This window comes from Trachurus trachurus (genome assembly GCF_905171665.1).
Source record: "Trachurus trachurus genome assembly, chromosome: 13".
NCBI classification, from domain to species: Eukaryota; Metazoa; Chordata; class Actinopteri; order Carangiformes; family Carangidae; genus Trachurus; species Trachurus trachurus.
In genome coordinates, this window is record NC_139892.1 from 8,729,699 (window position 1) to 8,751,457 (window position 21,759).

General features: G+C 40.5%; 2 protein-coding genes across 8 annotated transcripts in view; both read left to right on the plus strand.

The window, feature by feature from the left end:
• Window positions 1-3,319, plus strand: part of usp2a (ubiquitin specific peptidase 2a) — a 63,939-nt gene extending 60,620 nt beyond the window's left edge. For all 7 annotated transcript variants that reach the window (XM_083985432.1, XM_083985433.1, XM_083985430.1 and 4 more), the window contains 3 exons: window positions 526-630; window positions 761-881; window positions 1,779-3,319. In XM_083985432.1, the coding sequence (XP_083841558.1) occupies window positions 526-630; window positions 761-881; window positions 1,779-1,863 (311 nt within the window). In that variant the 3' untranslated portion in view covers window positions 1,864-3,319. The remainder of the gene's footprint in view (window positions 1-525; window positions 631-760; window positions 882-1,778) is intronic.
• A 13,523-nt stretch (window positions 3,320-16,842) lies between these two features.
• On the plus strand, window positions 16,843-21,128 carry LOC310996449 (TLC domain-containing protein 3A-like). Its single transcript, XM_083985852.1, has 5 exons — window positions 16,843-17,106; window positions 17,351-17,434; window positions 18,236-18,455; window positions 18,641-18,736; window positions 20,426-21,128. The coding sequence occupies exons 1-5, from the start codon at window positions 16,982-16,984 to the stop codon at window positions 20,726-20,728; spliced, it is 828 nt and encodes a 275-aa protein (XP_083841978.1). The 5' UTR covers window positions 16,843-16,981; the 3' UTR covers window positions 20,729-21,128.
• The last annotated feature ends 631 nt before the right edge of the window (window positions 21,129-21,759 follow it).

Sequence of the window (21,759 nt, forward strand, 5' to 3'; positions counted from 1 at the left end):
AGGCTCTGTTCTTACAAGGTTGGTTTTCAGCCAAGAGACGCTAGGTGGAAGGCAGAGAGCCTCCATTCTCCCTGGAGCTAGTTACAACTCATTGATTTAACCAGCACTAGGACTCTGGAGCTGGGAGCTGAGGGACACATGGAGCTGAGTTAAGGTGGAAATCCTGCATACTTCCCCTTTAAAGAAACTGTATCAATAACAGCTTGTCATCTTTTTCTCAAACAGAGAATAATAAACTAATATCTCAAATACATCCTGGTCTGGTGTTGCAGATATCGCTGGTTAATTAAGGTGAAAATGGAGAAGAGTTAAGGTGGAAATCCTGTTCAGTTCCTCTTTAATGAGCAAAAAAAAACGTGTGGATGGAAACATGGCTAGGAAAACTCAGCTTTGATGGCATCTCAGTGACTCTGTGACCTCAGTGACCTGTGAGGACGTGTTGTTGTCTGTGTGTAGTCGTACAAAGCGTTGATTTAACGTCAGGGAGCATTTTGTCATTTGTCCTTGACTCCTCGTCCCGTCCAGACCTGAAACGTTTCTCCGAGGCACGAAGAACCAGCAAACTGTCCACCTTCGTCAACTTCCCCATGAAGGACCTCGACCTGCGGGAGTTCGCCTCCGAAAACAGCAGTAAGATGTTACAACAGTGTCTTTATAAATGTTGCAGTATTATTTAAAACAACCAGCTGCTTCAGTTTAAACCTCTGTTGTTTTCATGAATCCGTGTCTAACTGGTCTGTTCCGGTTCCCGTTCCTGCAGTAAACGCCGTCTACAACCTGTACGCAGTGTCCAACCACTCAGGCACCACGATGGGCGGCCACTACACAGCTTACTGTCGCAACCCCAACTCGGGGGAATGGTACACCTTCAATGACTCCAGGTGGGCTTTTTTTTTTTAACTGACGAGGCTGTTCCCATGGTTACGTCACGATGACGTCACAAAACCTGCTTTGAAAACTGAAACTTGATTTGAGTTGATTTTAAAAGTAGCTCCGCCAACGAGGACAGAGCTGATCCCAGATTCATTTTCAAAGTAATTAGTTATAGTTACTCGTTACTTTCTCCCCCAAAGAATAACTTAGGTACCACATTATAAAAGTAACTAATTACCAGGAAAAGTAACTATTGCGTTACTTTTTTATAAAATGGTCAAATATGTCAAATTACTCGGACTCTGCCCCCTAACTCCACGTTTTTCTGACAAGTTGATGGACTGAAAGAAAAGCATAGATATAACAGGTGTATTCATTTTTTGTGATGATGATTTTGTGACTCTCATGAACGAGAGTTCTTGAGCCAAGTAACGGCAAGTTTTATTGTCAGCAACAGTAACAGTGTTGTAACAGGGGAAACAGTAACTTTTTTGATTACTTGTTACTGAAAAAAGTAGCGCAATTTATTTACAATGCCTTTATTCCATCTCTGTTCATCAGACTTATACAGAGCTATTCTCCCACAATGCAACACTCAGAGGCTGGAGGAAGACAAATGAAACTGAGCTGAAAGAAAAAGCTCCGGAAAAATCTAGATGAAATAATTCAATAAGATATTTATTAGAAATATTAGTAATGAATCTATTTCAGTCAGTTTAGTGTTTTCTAACTGCTAACGCTGCACAGTGGTGATACGTACACAGCAAACACACAGAACAAGATTGTAAGGGTTTAAAAATACAGTTTTGTAGCATCCACTGTGATTTTATTTTGAAAATATCAATAACGACATGCAGTAGCTCTGACCCGTCTCCTCTGTCTGTCTCCTCTGTCCGTCCGTCCAGAGTAACGCCAATGTCCTCCAGCCAAGTGCGCAGCAGCGACGCCTACGTCTTGTTCTACGAGCTCGCCTCCTCCTCGCGGATGTGAAGCGTCGCCGAGGACGACGGGCGCAGCACCACGCTGACTGACGGACGGACAGATGGAGGGAAAATGAGAGTGACGGTGGAGCCAGGCCTGTTGTGGACTTGTACTTGGACATAAATCACACACACACACACGAACACACTCTCTCACACACACACACACACCTGGAGGCTGCTTCTTAGAGACTCTGGACGCCACGGGAACCTGATCGACCGGCGCTGCTCTCTCTCTCTGTCTCTGTCTGTCTCAACTCTGGGTGGAGGTGTGTGTTCACTGTGTGTGTGTGTGTGTGTGTGTGTGTGTGTGTGTGTTCACTGTGTGTATGTGTGTTTGTGTGTGTGTGTGTGTGCGTGCGTGCGTGCGTGTGTAAGTGTGCGAGGCTGACACCACAGGGCAATAATCCCGTCTGAGCGACCAGCCGGTGAATCCGTCTCCCTCTCTATGCACTGCAAACCGAACTCTCCTGACTGCGCCTTCGCTTCTTCTTTCTTTTCTCTTCTCTTCTCGTTTTTTTTGCCTCGAACCATTAAAACTGACATGTTGCATTTTTTTTGTGACTTTTTTCTGCTTTGAATTTATGTCGTTTTTATGGGGTTTTTTTGTTTTTGTTTTTATTTTTTTCGTTTGTTTTTTGGGGGGGGAAGGGAGGAGGAGGAGGAGGATCATCATCATCATGAGACTCTCGATCATCGTCACCTCCTCCACTTCCACTCTGGACTGTGAATAAACTGCTCAGACCTGGTCCAGGTGGGAGGAGCTTACACCTCCTCCTCCTCCTCCTCCTCCTCCTCTGCACCATGACACTCCCACGTCTCCGTCGACGGCATCTTCTTCACCTCCTCTTTGTTTTTTTCTCTGCGTGGTCCTCATCGGGGGGAGGCCATTGGCACTGTGAGCGTTACCTGTTTTCAGAGGACGAAACCCCTCTTAACTTGTGTTTAATTTAATTTTTTTTTTTTTGTTTCTCCCACGTGTGGCTGCTACTGATGTTTTAAAAAAAAAAAAAGTGCTGTGAATGAGTGGATGAGCGGTCGGTCCCAGCGCCGATCCGCTCGCTAAGGGTTAATGAATTAACTAGACGTCGATAATAACGGTAACAATCCTCGTCGTCAGGTCGGGGTCTTTTCTTCCTCTCTTGTTTCATGCCATTGAACAACACGGAAAGAATGTTTTAAAGAATTTAAAAAAAAACAAAAAAAAAAACACTATATCTGTATATTTTTATATTCTGATGCAATATAGAGAATGTACTATTCAATGGTGCTGAAAATGACCCATAACTGTTTTCAGTTGGTTTATTTACCAGGTTTCAAGAGAGAAAAAAAAGTTATTATTTATGCTTACAGGTGATAATGTGATGAGTCACACTTTTTAACAGTGGCAGTCAAACACATGAGTACATAAATATATATATAAATATAAATATATATATATATATATGAATAAAAGTCAACAAAATGGTGGTTTTACTTCGACTCTGTCTTTTTTTTTTGGCTTCACTCTTATCAGCATGTAAAGATGTTTAAAGGAGGAAACAACAGTGGAGACTAGTGGACAGGTGAGGAACTGCACGTCCGTATTGACTGACAGGAGATGGTGAAGTTTTTAGACAGTGTGAGTTTTTTTTTGTTTTTTGTAATTCACTTTTTTATTGATTTTTCAAAGGAAACATAAAGCAGCATTACACAGATCAGATATACGATGGAGTATTAGGGCCACAATGAGGGAAAAAAAACCCTCAGACTTCGAGAATATAGTCATAAATATAAAGTCGTACATTTCCTACAAGAAAAGTCATAACATTACGAGAATAAAGACGTAAATTTACGACTTTATTCTCGAAGTTTGTGATTTTTTTAATTTGTCAATGTGGCCCTAATACTCCGGCGTACAGATACGCTAAAATAATTTATAACTTTTGTCCTGCTATAACTGGCAGTAACAGAACGTATCAGCTGCTACTCGCACCTTACAATACTAAAATCAAAGAAAGGCAAACATTACACAACTTTGCCATAACAAATATTTCTCCATAATGTTGAAATAATACAATACAAGTGTTTTCTTAGATTTTATTCATAAGGAGTTTCACAGTGATAAAACTGATGAAGTTTCTTCTGACCATGACATAAAAAAAAAGGGAAAAAAAGTCTTAATCTGGTTGAATAACGCGTCCATCTGCCAGCTGAGTCTTTACAGACCTGGGCTGAAGTCACACTTGTTAAGTGCTATAATTCATGTCACACACACACACACACACACACAGCTCTCTGATCAGCTGATGGTTATGGAGGTGTGTGTGTGTCGGCCTGGCCTACTTCCTGCTGCTCCATTATCCCTGCGTGGCCTATTTTATTCCTGAGGTCCGAGCCTCAGCAGCAGCAGCAGCAGCAGCAGACAGGAATAGACCTACAGACCATAAAGATCATAACATGATGATGAACCTGATCCTCCGTCCACACAGTGATCCATCATCTTGACAGGATTAGCTGCTGCTTCCGGGAGGACGAGCATCCATCATCATGTCGTCGTCATCTGATGGAGACGGAGACAGAGCAGAGTTTAATCCTGAAATGTAGAACAAACAATGAGCTCAGTTTCTGTTTCTCACCGTGTGAGTCTGGGTTTAGATAACGACACGAGTCAGAGTTCAGAATGAGGAATAATCTGGACTCTTCAATAATCTGTGGCCAATGTTAGTTAGTTAGTTAGTTTGTGCCCAACAGCGCCCTCAGTGGCCGCCAGTGGTAACTACAGGTTCATTGTGTGATGAAAAACTGGAATTTTAAATAATTATAAAAGAGTTTTTTCTAGGATGAAAACACAAACTGTTCCAGTTTTTCTCATTGTGCATTTGCAACATGAACCTGCAAGAAAAAAATCTAAAACTTTACTCACTTTGATTCTCTAAATCTGTAACAACATCAGACTTTAGCTCCATATTTTCTTTTACGTAAGGAGTTTATTTATTCTTTATGTTTTTGTGATTTTATTGTTGTTTTATTACTTAATTATTTGAAATGTTTATGTATAATCAGATAACGCTAAAGCTACAGAACTACTGTGATACTCTGTGTCACTGTGTGTGAGTCTGGGTTTATATCACGAGACGAGTCAGAGTTCAGATTGAAGAATAATCTGGACACTTCAGTAATCTGTGGCCAATGTTAGTTAGTTAGTTTGTGCCCAACAGCGCCCTCAGTGGCCGCCAGTGGTAACTACAGGTTCATGGTGAGATCACCCTGATGAGTTTGTGTTTTCATCCGAGAAAAAAATATTTTATAATTATTTCAAATTCCAGTTTTTCTTATTGTGCAGCTGCAACATGAACCTGCAAGAAAATCTAAAACTTTACTCACTTTGATTTTTTAAATCTTATTTTTTTTATTTTACTTATTATTTTTTTTTTTTACACATTAATGAACATCAGTACGGGTGTACTACAGATGTAAATGCGTCAGAGTTAGCAGCCTGCTAATTTGCATCCGCAGTCCCTTGGCAGGTAATAAACAAACAGACAGAAAATACACAAAGAATTATAGCTGCTGCGCAGCAATGGGTCGGGTCCGGGCTACTTTTGGGCAAATTTAGGCAATTCTGAGCAACAAACAGGAGAATAGGAAGACAAGACAGTTGTCCTTATAATGTCCAATTTGCATCAGTTGAGGATTGAACCCACAACCTCGGGAACCAAAGACCGTTGGCTATCACACTGAGCTAATTGACAAGTTGCAGTTCAACAGTGGCTTCACAAATTGACTAAGCCATTCACTGTCGTGTAGGCAGATTTGAAACCACAGTAAAAAGAAAAATCAGTTTTTGAGGTAAAATAATGATATTTGTCAAACATCTACTATGAGTCTAAGATGTTAGGAGCCTTCGCGCATGGACCAGTCCAAGCTATTTGTTGTTGTTTTTTAATTTAGAGGCTTGCTGTGATGCCACCATTAGGACAATTGTCTTCTGTTTCATATTGAGGTCTACTGACATTTTGATCTGTCATCATCACCATCACCCTTGCTGGGTCTCGAACTCACAACCTCTGACACCAAGAACCAGCTCCTAACTCGCTGAGCTAATTGGCTGGTAGTGAGACCTGCTGTGTAGCTTCATTTATCCACTCAGGGAGTCAATGCCCAGGCAGCTGTTGTCAAGGCAGATTTCAGAAAGTCAGAAATTCTATTATCTAAACAAAAATCTGTTAATACATAAATTGCATTTAGACAGCAAAACAGCTTAAGGACATGTGACATTTTGATCCGTCATCATCATCATCATCACCCTTGCTGGGTCTCGAACTCACAATCTCTGACACCAAGAACCAGCTCCTAACTCACTGAGCTAATTGGCTGGTAGCGAGACCTGCTGTGTAGCTTCATTTATCCACTCAGGTGAGCCAGTGCCCGGGCAGCTGTTGTGATGAAATGGTCAAAATGTCAATAATTCAGTCATCTAAACAAAAATCTGATAATACATAAATTGCATCTTGACAGCATGGAAATGTTGGTGATTTGTTTTTAATGATAAGTGTTTTGCTTCATAAGAGAAAATCTGATGTTTATAAATTCCACTCTCACATTGACTGCAGTTGTTCCCATGAGAGCAGAATTCAAAATGTTCTCAAAAATTCAGTTTTTGAGTTAAAATTCTGATATTTGCCAAACTTCATCAACCATGACTCCAGAATATTGTCATTTTTTTTCAGGAAGATTGAAAATGTATTTATCAAGAATTTGATGGTATATGTTTACAGTACTGTTTGCAGTCAAACGTTTTCATGCACTGTAGGCTCAATTTTTGCTTAATCAAAAATCCGAGAAACAAGTTTTGTGGAGGAGACTGGAGATGCTCTGTAGCAAGTTTGGTGTCAATTGAGCAAAAATTGTGGGAGGAGATACATTTTAAAAGTTTTACAGTTATTGAAAAAAACAGAGTGATGGACTTCATAATTTGTAATAAGTTTAAGTGGACAAAAGTTTCAGCAGTATTGAGGCTACATTGTGGTGAAGTTTCAACACTGTAGCATCTACCGTTGGTTTGGTAGGAATTTTTAAAGTTTTTAAATTTAAACGCTTATTGTGCCCCCCCTAGGAGGGGGGGGCACATGTCCTTGGAGTTGAGTGAATCTGGCATGGGACTGAACCTTTGTGCAAAGTTTGGTGAGTTTTCGCCCATGGGAAGTATGACTTCCTTGGAAGAAGAAAGAAAGAAAGAAAGAAAGAAAGAAAGAAAGAAAGAAAGAAAGAAAGAAAGAAAGAAAGAAGAAGAAGAAGAATTCCTAGGAATACAATAGTGTCCTGTCAGCTGCGCTGCCCGGACCCTAATTATACAGTGATTCACATCATATAAACATTCATACATATACATAAAATGCATGTCAGTCTGAGCTCTATAAAGTGCCGGGTATAAAGTGCCAGTTTTTAAAGTGCAAGTGCAAGTTTAAATAGATAAAGTGCATGTCTAAAGGGATGGATCCAGATGTGATGGCCGCTTGGGGTGGACCAAGACATTGGAGACTACAGTAGCAGCAGGTGTGTAAGTCCCATTCACACACATACTTACAAGGACAACGTGCAGTAGGGGAGAGTGGGGTAAGTTGAGCCACTTTTTGTATTCAGGATCACTACATCAAGACAATTATAGTTTTGTTGCTAATTAACACATCTGCATATATTTCAGGATGTTTTGCATCCCTACAAATTAACAGAATGAGTGTAAATATAACTGTTTTTAAAATATAGCATGTTCAAAAAAAGTGGTCTTGGGGTAAGTTGACCATAGGAGTGGGGTAAATTGATCAACCCCCCCTTCTTTCCTTCCATCCATCTCCTACCTCCCCCTTCACTTAATATTTCATCTGTCCAGGGTTACAGGTGAACTCAAACTGCAGGGACTTCCTGCTGAGCCACCAACTCACTGAGATTTGGGGAGTTTTGCAATTACGTGGCATCTTGGGAAGAATCCCAGAGATTTTTCTTTGAAAGTAAAGTTTGGCCTCACTATAAACAACTTTTCCTGTTTATAGGAACATACTTACTGTAATCACAAACATACAGAATCTTGATTTAATCATTTGGACATATACAGCCAAAATATATTCACTAAGTGTATACGATAGGTGGCTCAACTTACCCCACAGCTACCTTAGCTTGGGTTTATTGCTCTCACAGATAAAATGGTGCAGTTTCATGCTAGGTTTACTACCTCATGTTGTAGTTCATAGATACCACAACCCATGTATAAAACAAATTTGCAATCATCTCTTTTGGTCTAAACACAATTCTCATGAAACTTATGATCGACAAAATTCACTCTCGAGAGTGAAAAATGATTTTTTGGTCATTAATGTTAAACCACTTTACTCACGTGGTTCTAATCTTCACAGACTCCATGAAATGATGCCTGCCTCCCAAATATTTGGTCACATGCTAACTTTTTCCCATAGTTTCCTAGAAACAAGGGGTGGGTCAACTTACCCACTGGCTCATCTTACCCCACTCTCCCCTATAGAAAAAATAAGACAGTCTATAACACCTTTGTTTTATTTATTTCTACTCCGATGCTGTGAACGTTGGTCTGAGAGAGAGACAAACACAAACCTGTCTCTGCCTGTTCTGTATGTGTGTGTGTGTGTGTGTGTGTATGTATGTATGATATGGATTTATTTACTGTAATAAAGTGATGAAAATTCAAAAAAAAAGAAAAAAGAAAAAACAGGTGCAATGCATGCCTACATACGTATATGTAGGCATGCACTGCACAATAACAAGAAAACCAAACGATTGCCCACACAAAAAAACAAGGCAAGTGCAGTGCACGCATGCATTGTAATATAACATCTGTAATCTAACATCAGACTTTAGCTCCACATTTACACGTTTATTTATTCTTAACATTTTTATGATTTTATTGTTGTTTTATTACTTTATTATTTGACATGTTTACGTATAATCAGAAAACACTAAAGCCACAGAACTACTGTGATACTCTGTGTCACTGTGTATGTGTGTGTGTGTGTGTGTGAGTCATTTATTGACCCGAGCCACACCACTTCTCAGGAACTCCTCAGGCTGTGAACTTTGAGCCTGACGTGTGACGTTCGACCTGACGCAGCCGCGGCGGTACATGTGGACCTTCAGTGTGCGGGACGTAGAGTCAGAGCTGGAATAACAGGAGGAGAAGGAGAAGGAGAAGGAGAAGAAGGGATGGCCGCCTCACATGGTATGTTGTTGTTGTTGTTGTTGTGACTGATCCACACAGACAGGTGTGTTCGAGTGTGTGTGGATGGGACTATATACTGTATATAAATGTCTTCCAGGTCCACGGTCGTCCCCGTCCTCTGTGGTTCTTCTGTTACTGGGCGAGAGGCTGAGTGGGAAGAGCTCAGCAGGAAATGCCATCCTGGGCCGCCCGGCTTTTCACAATAAAACGACCCACAGCTCCAGGGAGACCGGGATTATCTTTGGGAAACAGGTGACGGATACACAGGTTTCACACAACATTTTTGGCATATTGGCCCATTGCCATAATCCCTATAGTCATAGCAGTAGGTTCGTTACCTTTAATTGTCGGTGCAAGCTATTTTTAGAACGGCAGAGCAGAGCCGCAAGCTACTCAGAGCTACGCTACGAAGGCTAATGGGATTTCTTGGTTTCCCTCATCAAACTCATCAAATACACAATCCAACAACTCCAAAATGCTCTGGTGGACAAGTTGTGACCTGCACATTCACCACGCTATGAGATAATAACACAAAGTTACCAGACAGAGTTGTTTTAGAGGGAAATTCATGCAAAATTGCTGATGTGCATTGCATTCAGGGACAGTTTTTCATCAAGCAGTCTCTGAATTTCCCTCTACAACAACTCTGTGTGGTAACGTTGTGTTATTATCTCATAGCGTGGTGAATGTGCAGGTCACAACTTGTCCACCAGAGCGTTGTGGAGTTGTTGGATTGTGTATTTGATGAGTTTGATGAGGGAAACCAAGAAATCCCATGAGCCTCCGTAGCGTAGCTCTGAGCAGCTCATGGCTCTGCTCCGCCGTTCTAAAAATAGCTTGCACCGACAATTAAAGGTAACAAACCTACTGCTAGGGATTATGGCAATGGGCCAATTTGCCAAAAATGTTGAACTATCCCTTTAACTCATCATCAAACCTGAGTGTGTTCTGACGGTATCTGCTGTGTCTCGTCCCCCAGGTGACGGTGGTCGACACCCCCGGCTGGCCGTCCCTCTCCGCCGCCCCGCACCAGGTGTCCCAGGAGCTGGTCCGAGGTCTGGGCCTCTGTCGGCCGCAGCCGGACGTCCTGCTGCTGGTGCTGCCGGCCACCGCCACCTTCAGCCCAGAGCGGTGGGGACACATGCAGCTGCAGCTCCAGCTGCTGCAGACCAACATCTGGCAGAGAGCCATCGTGCTGTTCACACACGGAGACAAGTTAGGTAAATAAACGACGGTTCCTCATTCCTCAGTGAGTCAAATGATGTGGGTGAGGTAGTAGATGTAGAAGTAAAAAGCAAGGAATGGCAGCTTTATTTATATAGCACATTTCATACCAAGGGGCAGCTCAATGTGCTTTACATAAAAACAAAACATTTAACAGTAAGAACTGGGGGGAAAAACAATAACATAAAACACAGATAGAAGAAGAAGTAGTAGTAGTAGTGGAAGAGCAAGTAGACTAGTAGAAGTGGTAGTAGGCAACAAGAAATCGAAGAAGTAGTAGTACAGGTAGAATAGAATAGAATATAATTGTCATTGGAACATGTAGGCCTACAATGAAATTAAAAGGATTGAACCTAATGTTGCTAAACACAAACGGTAAAGTCAAGAATCAATAGAATCATTAAAATAAAAATAAAAACGGTATATAAAGTATTACAGTATTACACCAGGAAAGTCCTATAGTTAACTTGCTTTGGTGTGGACCAAATTTTGACCCCACGGCTCATTTTGGCTGGCACGTTTCTAAAAAGAGATGATTTCTGTATTTTCTAACAACAACAACTGAAGGCTGTTGAACCCCCCCAAAAAAGGCGCTTGGATTTTGCATTTGGTTCAGAAAAGGTTTGAATTGCATTCACACCACAAACAAATCGTACCACCAGGATTATTTTCGGACTCTGGTGCAGACCAAACAAGTGAACCAAGCCCCAGATGAAGAGGTGGTCTCAGTTCACTTGTTTGGTCCGCACCAGAGTCCAGTTTTTATTCACACCGACCCAAAAGGTCCGCACTGAGGAATAAGTCAGTTTCCAGTGAACTAAACAAGTCTGGTGTGAGTTTGCCCTAAGATAACTGGAGTATATAAGAACTTAGCATCTCCAGGTGAGTCCTCCATTATTGGTCCAACCACCCTAAAAAACTACTTTTACTACAACTAGCCTACTTTTACTTATACTACTACGTGTACTCTTTGTACTAATTCTATGTGTACTACTACTACTACTACTACCATACTTCTGCTGTTAGCCTTCTTCCTCTACTACCACCTATGAACAATCAGACTTTCCTGGTGTGAATACCATTAAGATAACTGGATTATGTAGGAATTTAAAGCATAAGTAAGCGGAATGACACACACACGTAATCTGTACTGTCTAGAGCTAAACTTCAGCTCTGTATACTACCTATTGTAACATGTTATATCAAAATGTCATTAGTAAAATAAAATGTTATGTCAAAATGTAAGGTATTAAATTTAGTAAAACATAAAAAGAAAGAACAATACAATGCCAGGGGGTCGCAGTATTCAAAATAGTATACAAAACATTGCTATTAATCCAATAAAATATTATATAAAATGCATAACTCAGTGGTTTTAATAGCTTTTTTGTTTGATGAATATTGAATAGTTGTTAAGTATTGTTTGAGTTCCTTCTCAAAAATTAATGACCGGATCGCTTACTTCTGCTTTAATATCTCCATCCACTGACATAGATCTCGTCCATCTCATCCTTTAGGCGGCGTGTCCATCCAGGAGCACATCAGGCGCCAAGGCCGGACTCTGCACTGGCTGCTGGAGCGATGTGGGAACCGGTACCAGGTCGTGTCCAACCTCCCCGGACCCTCAGGACCCTCAGGACCCTCAGGACCCTCGAGACCCTCAGGACTCTCAGGACCCTCAGGAGCCTCCAGGGCTCAGATCACGGAGCTGTTTGAGAAGATCCAGAGGATGATGGAGGGGAACCGACGCCCCCCGGAGGTGCAGGCGAGGCTGTACGCCCGGCTGCGGCGGGAGGTGAGCACGAGGGAGGAGGAGAGGAGGTGGAGGGGGAGGCAACAGGAGACAGAGATGACGGTGATGGGCGACGACGTGCATGATGGGAGGAGGACGAGACCCGGGTGGCACGTTTCCTCAACACAGCAGCAGACGTCCAGAGGTAGGCGGGGTTTGGTTTTTGTTTAGTTTACAAAGCATCAGAACACAATGACCTTAAAAAAAGTTGGGGCTTATGGGTAAGAGGAGGCCATCTGTCAGCATTTGTTCTGTAGTGAAGTGAATATGTTGAGTTATTTTACTAGCCAGACTAGAGAGGACTAGTCAGACCGATGCGTTGCGAACTGATGAAGCTCCTTGGATAAGAGGCGAAACATCTTCCTTATACTAATACAAGTCCAGCTGCCTTCGATTCAATTTGTTGCCCAGTTATTTATTTGTCATCTTTTTTTAACTGCACTTAAGCTATCAATATGTATAAGTACAATATGATCTAAAAAAAAAAAAAGCTGTCTTAACATCCTCAGTACACTTATTGTATTCCCATGCAAGCATATTGTCTTGTGCATAGAGTTTGAACGTCATCATCATCATCACAGGTCGTCTCTGATTATGTGGCCCAACTTTGTTCACAAATAAATATATATCTATCTAAGCATCCTCACAGCATCCATCACAGTTTGGTACGGCAGTCTGGACACTCACTCACGCAGCAAACTGAACTCCAACGTATCATAAAAAAATCATCTTTTATCACAAACACCCATCACTTGACTCACTTCACCATAAACGCACAAAGCACATAAGATAATCTCTGATCCAACCGCCTGTTTCGACTGTTGCCCTCTGGCAGGCGCTTTAGGTCCATATCAACAAAACAACCCGGTTCAAAAACAGCTTTTTTCCCACTGCCATCAGGCTACTGAACTCCACTCATCTCCAAACTCCGTCTGTGTTAAATGTATAGTCTGTATGTAAAATGTCTGGTCTGATGTTGATGTTTGTTTATGTAGTTTAAAGGGATAGTTCACTCAAAATTGAAATTTCACTCATTATCTACTCACCCTCCATACCTCCATAGTGCTCGTCTGTAATGTCCCTCTTGTATTGAAGCCCCAACATGAGAAATTGTTCCAAAAAAAATTAAGTAAGTCTATATTTTAAGCTTGTTTGTAGCGGAAGCTCCCAGTGTTGCTCTGCCGAAATCTTGCGCGATTTGTGGAGCCGTGAACTGGGCAAAGCAGTGAACTGAGACACTGGGAGCTTCCGCCACAAACAAGCTTGAAACATAGACTTACTTAATTTTTTTTGGAACAATTTCTCATGTTGGGGCTTCAATACAAGAAGGACATTACAGACGAGCAGTATGGAGGTATTTGGTGTGTCTTTTTGGATGAAGAAAAGTGAGCCCTGTTCGCAACCGTCATATGGACAAATACTGCTGCACGGAGCCCCGCTGTAACTCAGAGAAGGTACGGAGGACTCTGAAACTTCTCCCAGCCCTTAGTCGACATGAGGGTGAGTAGATAATGAAATTTCAAATTTGAGTGAACTATCCCTTTAAATGTTTTTTTAAAATATTGTGCAATGTGCATTTGTTAGCCTTTTTTTTTTTACATACAGAGAGTACAGGTTTTGAAAAGGGTTTAAGTTCACTTTATAATGGAGTATGTTAATTTATAGGCTCCTACAGTATTTGTATGCAGATAAATGTTAAAAATGCAGACTAAAAATCGAGAGAATCGGCAATATCGTGGAATCACAATTTAAATCGAATCGCCATCCAAAAAAATCGTAGAAGAATCGAATCGGGAGAAAAGCATATCGTCCCAGCCCTACCACACAGTACTATGTGTTGCTACTACGTATGCTGTGCCGAAAGCAAATTCTGCCGACTTGTTGTGCAGTCCTTAATAAATGAAATGAAATGAAATCTGCTCTGCGGTTCCCAGTCGGCGTCGCTGTCCGACCCCCCCTGGGTCTGGTTTTACTGGGACGGAGGAAGTCGGGGAAGAGCTCGGTGGGGAACTTGATCCTGGACCGGGAGGAGTTTGAGGCCGGCGTGAGGACGAGCGGCTGCCATGCGGCGGCCGTGGCGATGGTGTCGGGGCGGTCGGTGTCCGTGGTGGACACGCCCGGCTGGAGCCTCTTCGGGCTGTCGCGGCCGGAGCAGGTGAGGACGGAGATCAGACGCAGCCCCCAGCTGTGTCCGCGCGGCAGCAGGGTGGTCTTCCTGCTGGTCGTCCCCCTGGACTCGTTCTCCGACAGGGAGCGGCGGGCGGCGGAGTCGAACCTGGGCGGCGTCCTGGGGGAGGAGGCGTGGAGCAGCACGGTGGCGGTGTTCACCTACGGGGACGCGCTGAGGGGCCGGTCGGTGGAGACGCAGCTGGAGCGGCAGGGGGAAGGGGAGGGGGAGGGGCCTCTGCGGCGGCTGCTGGACAGATGTGGACGACGACATCACGTGTTTCTGACCGGAGACGCAGCCGAAGTCCAACAGCTGCTGGAGACGGTGGACAGACTGTAACCATGGAGACTAGGGATGTCACGATTATAAATACATTTCCTGGTAAGATTATTGTCAGAGAAATAATCACGGTATTACGATTATCATGATTATTAGCCTATGCATTAATTAAAATGTATTAATTAATTAATTTCACACAGTGGTGGACAGTAACGAAGTAAATGTACTTGAGTACTGTAGCTACATATCCAGAGGATTTGTACTTAACTTGAGTATTAGATTTCTTTGGTAGCCTACTTATTACTCCTACTTGAATACATTTCCAAGACAAATATTTTTACTTTTACTCGAGTTGATTTCTAGGAAGGCTGAAAAGTACTCGTTACTTTCAGGTCTGCTCTTTTTTTTCCTTTTCTAAAATACCATTGTTAGTCAAAGAAGGAAACCCTATAACCCCTAAAAGCAGCACATCAGTGCAGCTGGTTTCAAAGAGTTAATTCTCAGAAACAAGAATTAAAAGGTCCTTAAATTCATTTAGAAAAAATTATAGTAAATCACTGATGTGTAAAATAAGAAATTCACTCTTACTCTTACTTTTACTTAAAGTAAATGTAAAAGCATGTACTTTTGGATACTTAAGTACCTTTAAAAGCAAGTACTTTTTTACTCTTACTCGAGTAACATGTTGACTGAGCTACTTTTACTTGTAATGGAGTAAATTTTGACCAGTAGTATTTGTACTCTTACTCAAGTACTGGGGTCGAGTACTCTGTCCATCTCTGATTTCACAACACTATGAATGTGTAAAATCAAATATTGTCAAAATATAATTACATTACTCATTGTTTACACAAAATATTTCAAGTATCTATTAATATATGGCCAATTATTAATCCCCAGAGGAAGTGTTTGAAATATTCAGGTCATAAATTGTCATACGAATACTAAACGTTTATTTTAATCGTTTTTTGTTTTGTTTTGTTGTTGTTTTTAATAAAAAATGACATGCTAACATTTAAATTCCTACCAATTCAATGTTACATTAGTTAAATGGACCAGTATCGGTGCATTTACCTTCATTTTTGCGCACATCTGCCGATACGGTTCTGACATAATCTTTTCCAGAGAGTAACGGTATTTAGGAATCTTTACGATTAATTAATTGTGGCGTGTTTAATACCGCGATTAATTGTGAAAACAAGTAATCGTGGCATCCCTAGTGGAGATTGTGAAGAGACGGAACAGGAAACATGAAGAGACACGAGGACGAGGGATATGTATGTGTAAATATATTTTACACATGAGGTTCAGTTTATGTTTGTATATTATATTTTATAGACACAGTTGCCCATAAATTATTTAGTTTTCAGACACATTCCTCTTTTTATCCCTATTATAAAGGTTAATTGTGGTTTAATTTTCACAGTGACATGTTTGGAAAAGGTTGGTCAATAAAGTTTTAAGAAGATATATACATATAGACTATATCTATTAACAAAAAATCACATTATCACAAACATTTCATGAGAAGAGGTAAAGAAATGTATATATTTTATTCCAAATTGATGGGCAACAGTGTATTATATATACATAACACAATGTTATTTATATAAGTATGTCATGTTAGTCTCTAAAATAATATAAATGTAATAATGATGCTGTATTTATATTAAAATGTGATGATCAAGATCAACAATTATGCAAATCATATATAAAAATGTATATAAAATCTATCTATCTATCTATCTATCTATCTATCTATCTATCTATCTATCTGTCTATCTGTCTGTCTGTCTGTCTGTCTGTCTGTCTACATATATACAGTACAAATATAACAACAATAATGTTAATAATAATTGTATTAACATTAATGTAAAGGTTTAAATAATAATTATATATATATATAATTTATATAAAATTTCATAATAATAATGTATTTATATTTATAACACCCATAATAGCTAAATATGTAATATTTGTTCCAGTTTATGAACATGAAATGTAAATAAATGTAATATAATGTGATTTAGTTTTATATAGGCTACATTGTACTTTTTGTTTATAAAAACATAAAAAATATGAATAAAAACATCTCTGCTCATTATTCACAGTCTGTGTTTACATGGTGTTGATAATTTGGGGTTTTACAGTCCATGTGTTTGATATGAACTCATTCAGAGGTGATTTGAGGTCGATCGTTCCTATTGGTTCACAGCTCGTCTCCTCCGACCAATCAGAGCCCTGCAAATGAAACTTAACCTCAACACGAGGAAGTTAAGCAACAAGGCTGAATGGGCTGAAGCCGCTGTCACTCCTCTCTCTCTCCGTTATGCTGCGTCCTCCCGGGGCTTCAGGAGTCTTTGTTATCGATCGGTTCTGATCGGTTATTTGTTGTGTGCATTGTGTATCTGTGTGTGTTTCTCTGTGTGTGTGTTGTTATGATGCTGGCGGCGCTGACCTGTGGAGCTGCGGTATTTCCGGGTTTGTTCTTCAGCTTCAGGAAAATCCTCAGGTCGTGGTTCACTCACTGGACTGAAGCGGACGTGGTGTGTGTCAGCGAGAGGTCAGATTATCGATTATTACTGACTGTTATATGGATTATTATGCAGAGTTAGTCAATTCGGCTCTGATATAACGACCCAATTGATCCTTTTAATTAAGTTATTATAAAGCAAAAGACATGTATCTCTTTCAAATGCATAAAGGGGCGACAATAAATCATAATATGTCATAAATAAATAATAAAGGCATATAAATAATAGCCATTTATTGTATTATTTATTATATTTACTCTTTGTTTTCTTCAGGCTTGTTTCTGCCATTCATGCATCTTTGGCCACTGCAGCTGGAGTGAGGGTGGTGACGTCATGCAGTGATGTCATGACGGACAGGTGCGATAATGACACACACACACACACACACACACACACACACACACACACACACACACACACACACACACACACACACACACACACACACACACACACACACACACACTAACCATAAAAACCGGTTTGTTCGGTCAGTGTCATAAACAGGTGTGACACAGGTTGAGCAAAGTTTGAAGTATTTATGTCACTGAAATACGGTGGCCCTGAAGGCTCAACTCATGCTGCAAAAACTCACAACTGATCGAGTTGTTGCACATTTGTGTCTTTTGCATGTCTTTTGGCAAATTGGCCCATTGCCATAATCCCTATAGTCATAGTAGTAGAGTTGTTTTAGAGGGAAATTCATGCAAAACCACTGATGCACGTTGCCTTCAGGGTCGGTTTTTCATCAAACAGTCTCTGCATTTCCCTCTAAAACAACTCTGTCTGGTAACGTTGTGTTATTATCTCATAGCGTGGTGAATGTGCAGGTCACAACTTGTCCACCAGAGCGTTGTGGAGTTGTTGGATTGTGTATTTGATGAGTTGGATGAGGGAAACCAAGAAATCCCATTAGCCTCCGTAGCGTAGCTCTGAGCAGCTCGCGGCTCTGCTCCGCCGTTCTAAAAATAGCTTGCACCGACAATTAAAGGTAACAAACCTACTGCTATGACTATAGGGATTATGGCAATGGGCCAATTTGCCAAAATGTTGGACTATCCCTATGCAGTGAGTTGAACCTTCAAGGCCACCGTACTAAAACATCCCATAGTGGCTGGTTCATGTTAATCGGTGACGCTGCCTCTCGTCTCATCGCAGTCACTGGTTGGTGAACGGCTTCACCGTGTTCGGAGCTCCGTACATGGCCTACGACATCTTCGCCATGTACCTGAGCTACTTCTACGGTCAGAAGGTCAGAGGTCAGATCGGCGAACACGACGGCCACTCCCTGAAGACGGTGACGTCGTTCCTCCGCAAGGACGCCATGTTGATCCTGCATCACCTGACGCTGCTGCTCGTCTTCATGCCCATCACTCTGGTACGGTCACTGTGATTGGTCGGATCAATATCTGTACATGAAACACACACACACACACACACACACACACACACACACACACACACACACACACACACACACACACACACACACACACACACACACACACACACACACACACATACTTCCCTGCAGCATGACTGATTGTGTGTGCGTGTTTCCAGTTCTTCAGGAGAGGTCTTGGTGATTTCTTCATCGGCTGCATGTTCATCACAGAGTTCAGCACGCCGTTCGTCTCTGTAGGGAAGATCCTGATCCAGGTAAACAATTAACTTTATGTTACATTGGACTTTCTTCTTTCTTCTTCATTTTTGTGTTAAAAAGATTAAAAAATAAATAAATAAATAAAAAGCTGCAATGAGGCTTAAAAAGACCAAAACATTTGAGGTTATGACCTCAGTGACCTCAGGGCCAAAGGGTCTTGATGAGAAGATGTAAAACGTGGAATAAAAAGTAGAAAACGGAGGCTTTATTTGGAGTTGGATCAATCATACAATCATAAATCTTTGAGATATAACTTCATCTAAAGATCATAGACTGTCTCAGAATTTCACTCTTAATATTTTTGTCATTATTCCTGTATCAACTCTTAAAATACTACAATTCTTTTCACATTTTGTTTTTTTCTCATAAAATTGCTTAAAAATGTTAAATCAATTACAAATTGTTATCAAATTAATAGCATTTTTTCCGAGCTATAACTGCAAACTTTGAGGTTTGTCCTGAAACCCTTTTTGTAGTTTTTTTCCCCAACTTTTTTCTAAAATACTTATCTTTATTAATACTGACTTTAAATGTTTTGACGTTTTCTTAAAGGGATAGTTCAACATTTTTGAAAATTGGCCCATCGCCATGATCCCCCTAGTAATAGCAGTAGGTTCGTTACCTTTAATTGTTGGTCCAAGCTGCTTTTAGATCGGGGGAGAAGAATACCGAGCGGCGCAGCTACACTACGGAGGCTAATGGAATTTCTTGGTTTTGCTCATCAAACTCAGCAAATACACAACCAAAAAACTCAAAAACGCTGTGGTGGACAAGTTGTGACCTGCACATTTACCACGCTATGAGATAATAGCGGAAAGTTAAGAGAAGTGAAGCAAATACTCGGAACTACTTTCTTCAGTGAACCACTGGTCGGAGGGACAGTGTGCCAGTGCTGTAGTATACGGACGTATCTGCAGTAAACAGGCGCTTTTGAAATCACTCCGCCGAGCAGCCGTCTAGAGTGTAAAGTCCGACTTTGCCTCTAAAACAACTCCATCTCGCAACTTTCCGCTATTATCTCATAGCGTGGTGAATGTGCAGGTCACAACTTGTCCACCACAGCGTTTTTGAGTTTTTTGGTTGTGTATTTGCTGAGTTTGATGAGCAAAACCAAGAAATTCCATTAGCCTCCGTAGTGTAGCTGCGCCGCTCGGTATTCTTCTCCCCCGATCTAAAAGCAGCTTGGACCAACAATTAAAGGTAACGAACCTACTGCTATTACTAGGGGGATCATGGCGATGGGCCAATTTTCAAAAATGTTGAACTATCCCTTTAAAATACAGATTTTTCTCTCTCAAATCTCGACTTTTTTTCTTGTAAATGTTCAACTTTTTTTTGCTTTTAAATCCTGCAGTTTTCTCAAAATTGATGGTATTTTTTTTCTTCAAAATTCACAGAGATTCTCAGAGTTTCACATTTTATCTTCATCTTCATATATTACAACTTTTTTCCCCCTATAAATGTTTGTTTTCATTCTTAGAGTTTATTTCATTGCTCTACGTGATTGTGTGCCTTTTTATCTGTGAATTATGACATCACATAACACATTGTTGCTTTATTATTTAGGAGGATGTGTTTGTGTATACTCTTCTGCTTTTATTAATAAAACTATTCAATTATTATCTTAGATTGTAAGATTGAACTACTAAATCCAACGTGTTGCGTCATGTTGACTTGTCGTCCAGCTCGGCCTCGACAGCTCCAGGCTTCACCAGCTCAACGGCCTCGTCGTCCTCCTGAGCTTCTTCACCTGTCGCATCCTGATCTTCCCGTTCATGTACTGGATGTACGGACGCCAGTTTGGCCTCTCGCTGCACCGGGTGCCCTCCCACCTGCCGCTGCACTGCAACGTGGGTAATCTGGTGATCCTGGCCCCACAGCTGTACTGGTTCACGCTGCTGCTGAAGAAGGCGAGGAGACTTTACCTGAGACAGAGGAGACGAGGACCAGACGGAGACAAAGACAAAGACGGACTGAAGACAAACTGACCACAAACAGGAAGTGGTCTGATGTTTGTTAGAAACGCTGCTCTGACGCGCTGAGAATCTTTTATGAGGAAAAAAATGAAAGTATGTTTTTTAATTAATGAAGGAAAAAGTCAGAAACTGTGAGAAAAGAGTGGTAAAATTTTAGACCTGATTTATATTTTTAATTAAAAGTTTTTTAAAGACATTTTTACACTTCCTCTGAAATATTTTGAGTTGATGATTGTTTTTACAGAATACACATTTTTGTATTTCTCAAAGCTAAATCTTTTTTCTCAAATTTTCATCTTTTTTGAATCCTAAAATAACTTGTTTTCCTAGAAAAACTTTTTTCACAGTCAACACAAAAAAAACAAACAGTTGTTTTACTCAATTCTTAGCTTTTTCACGTGAAAAAATAGCATTCTTTATTACAACTATTACAAGTACATTGTTGTGAAACACTAAATTTTTTCTCAGTTTCTGACTTTTTTTTCCTCATAAATGTTTGTTTTTTATTCTCAGTGTTTATTCTTTGCACTACATTTTTGTGGTTTCTTATGTGTGAATTACAACATTGTGTGAAATGACATTGTTGATGCTTTGCAACTTTTAAGAGAATATTTTTGTATTATTTTTTTCGTGTGTTGATTAATAAAACTTAAATTATACCTGCTGCCTGAGACTACAATTTATTATTCCCATCACAGTTTGTGTTCACACAAGCAGTCGTTGTTCCTCACAAACAATTCACTGTGGAAAAGAAGGATTTCAACATTTTAGAGGGGGATTAGATTTCAAACATTTCAGCCTGAGGACAAAGGTGAAATAGTTTTACTTTGCAGCTTATACAGAGCAGTGAGGTTGTTCTGTGTTGGTTTGATGTGAAGTCAAAAAGAGTTGCAACTTATTTAGGAAACAAGCCAACTGGGTGAAAAACAGGGCAAAGTGTGCAAGTGGGAAGTTTCCACAGAAAATAGAAAAAAAAAAGAATTGCAAAACTAAAAACAAAAACAAAAAAACTGCACATTATATGTATTTTTTTTATTATAAAT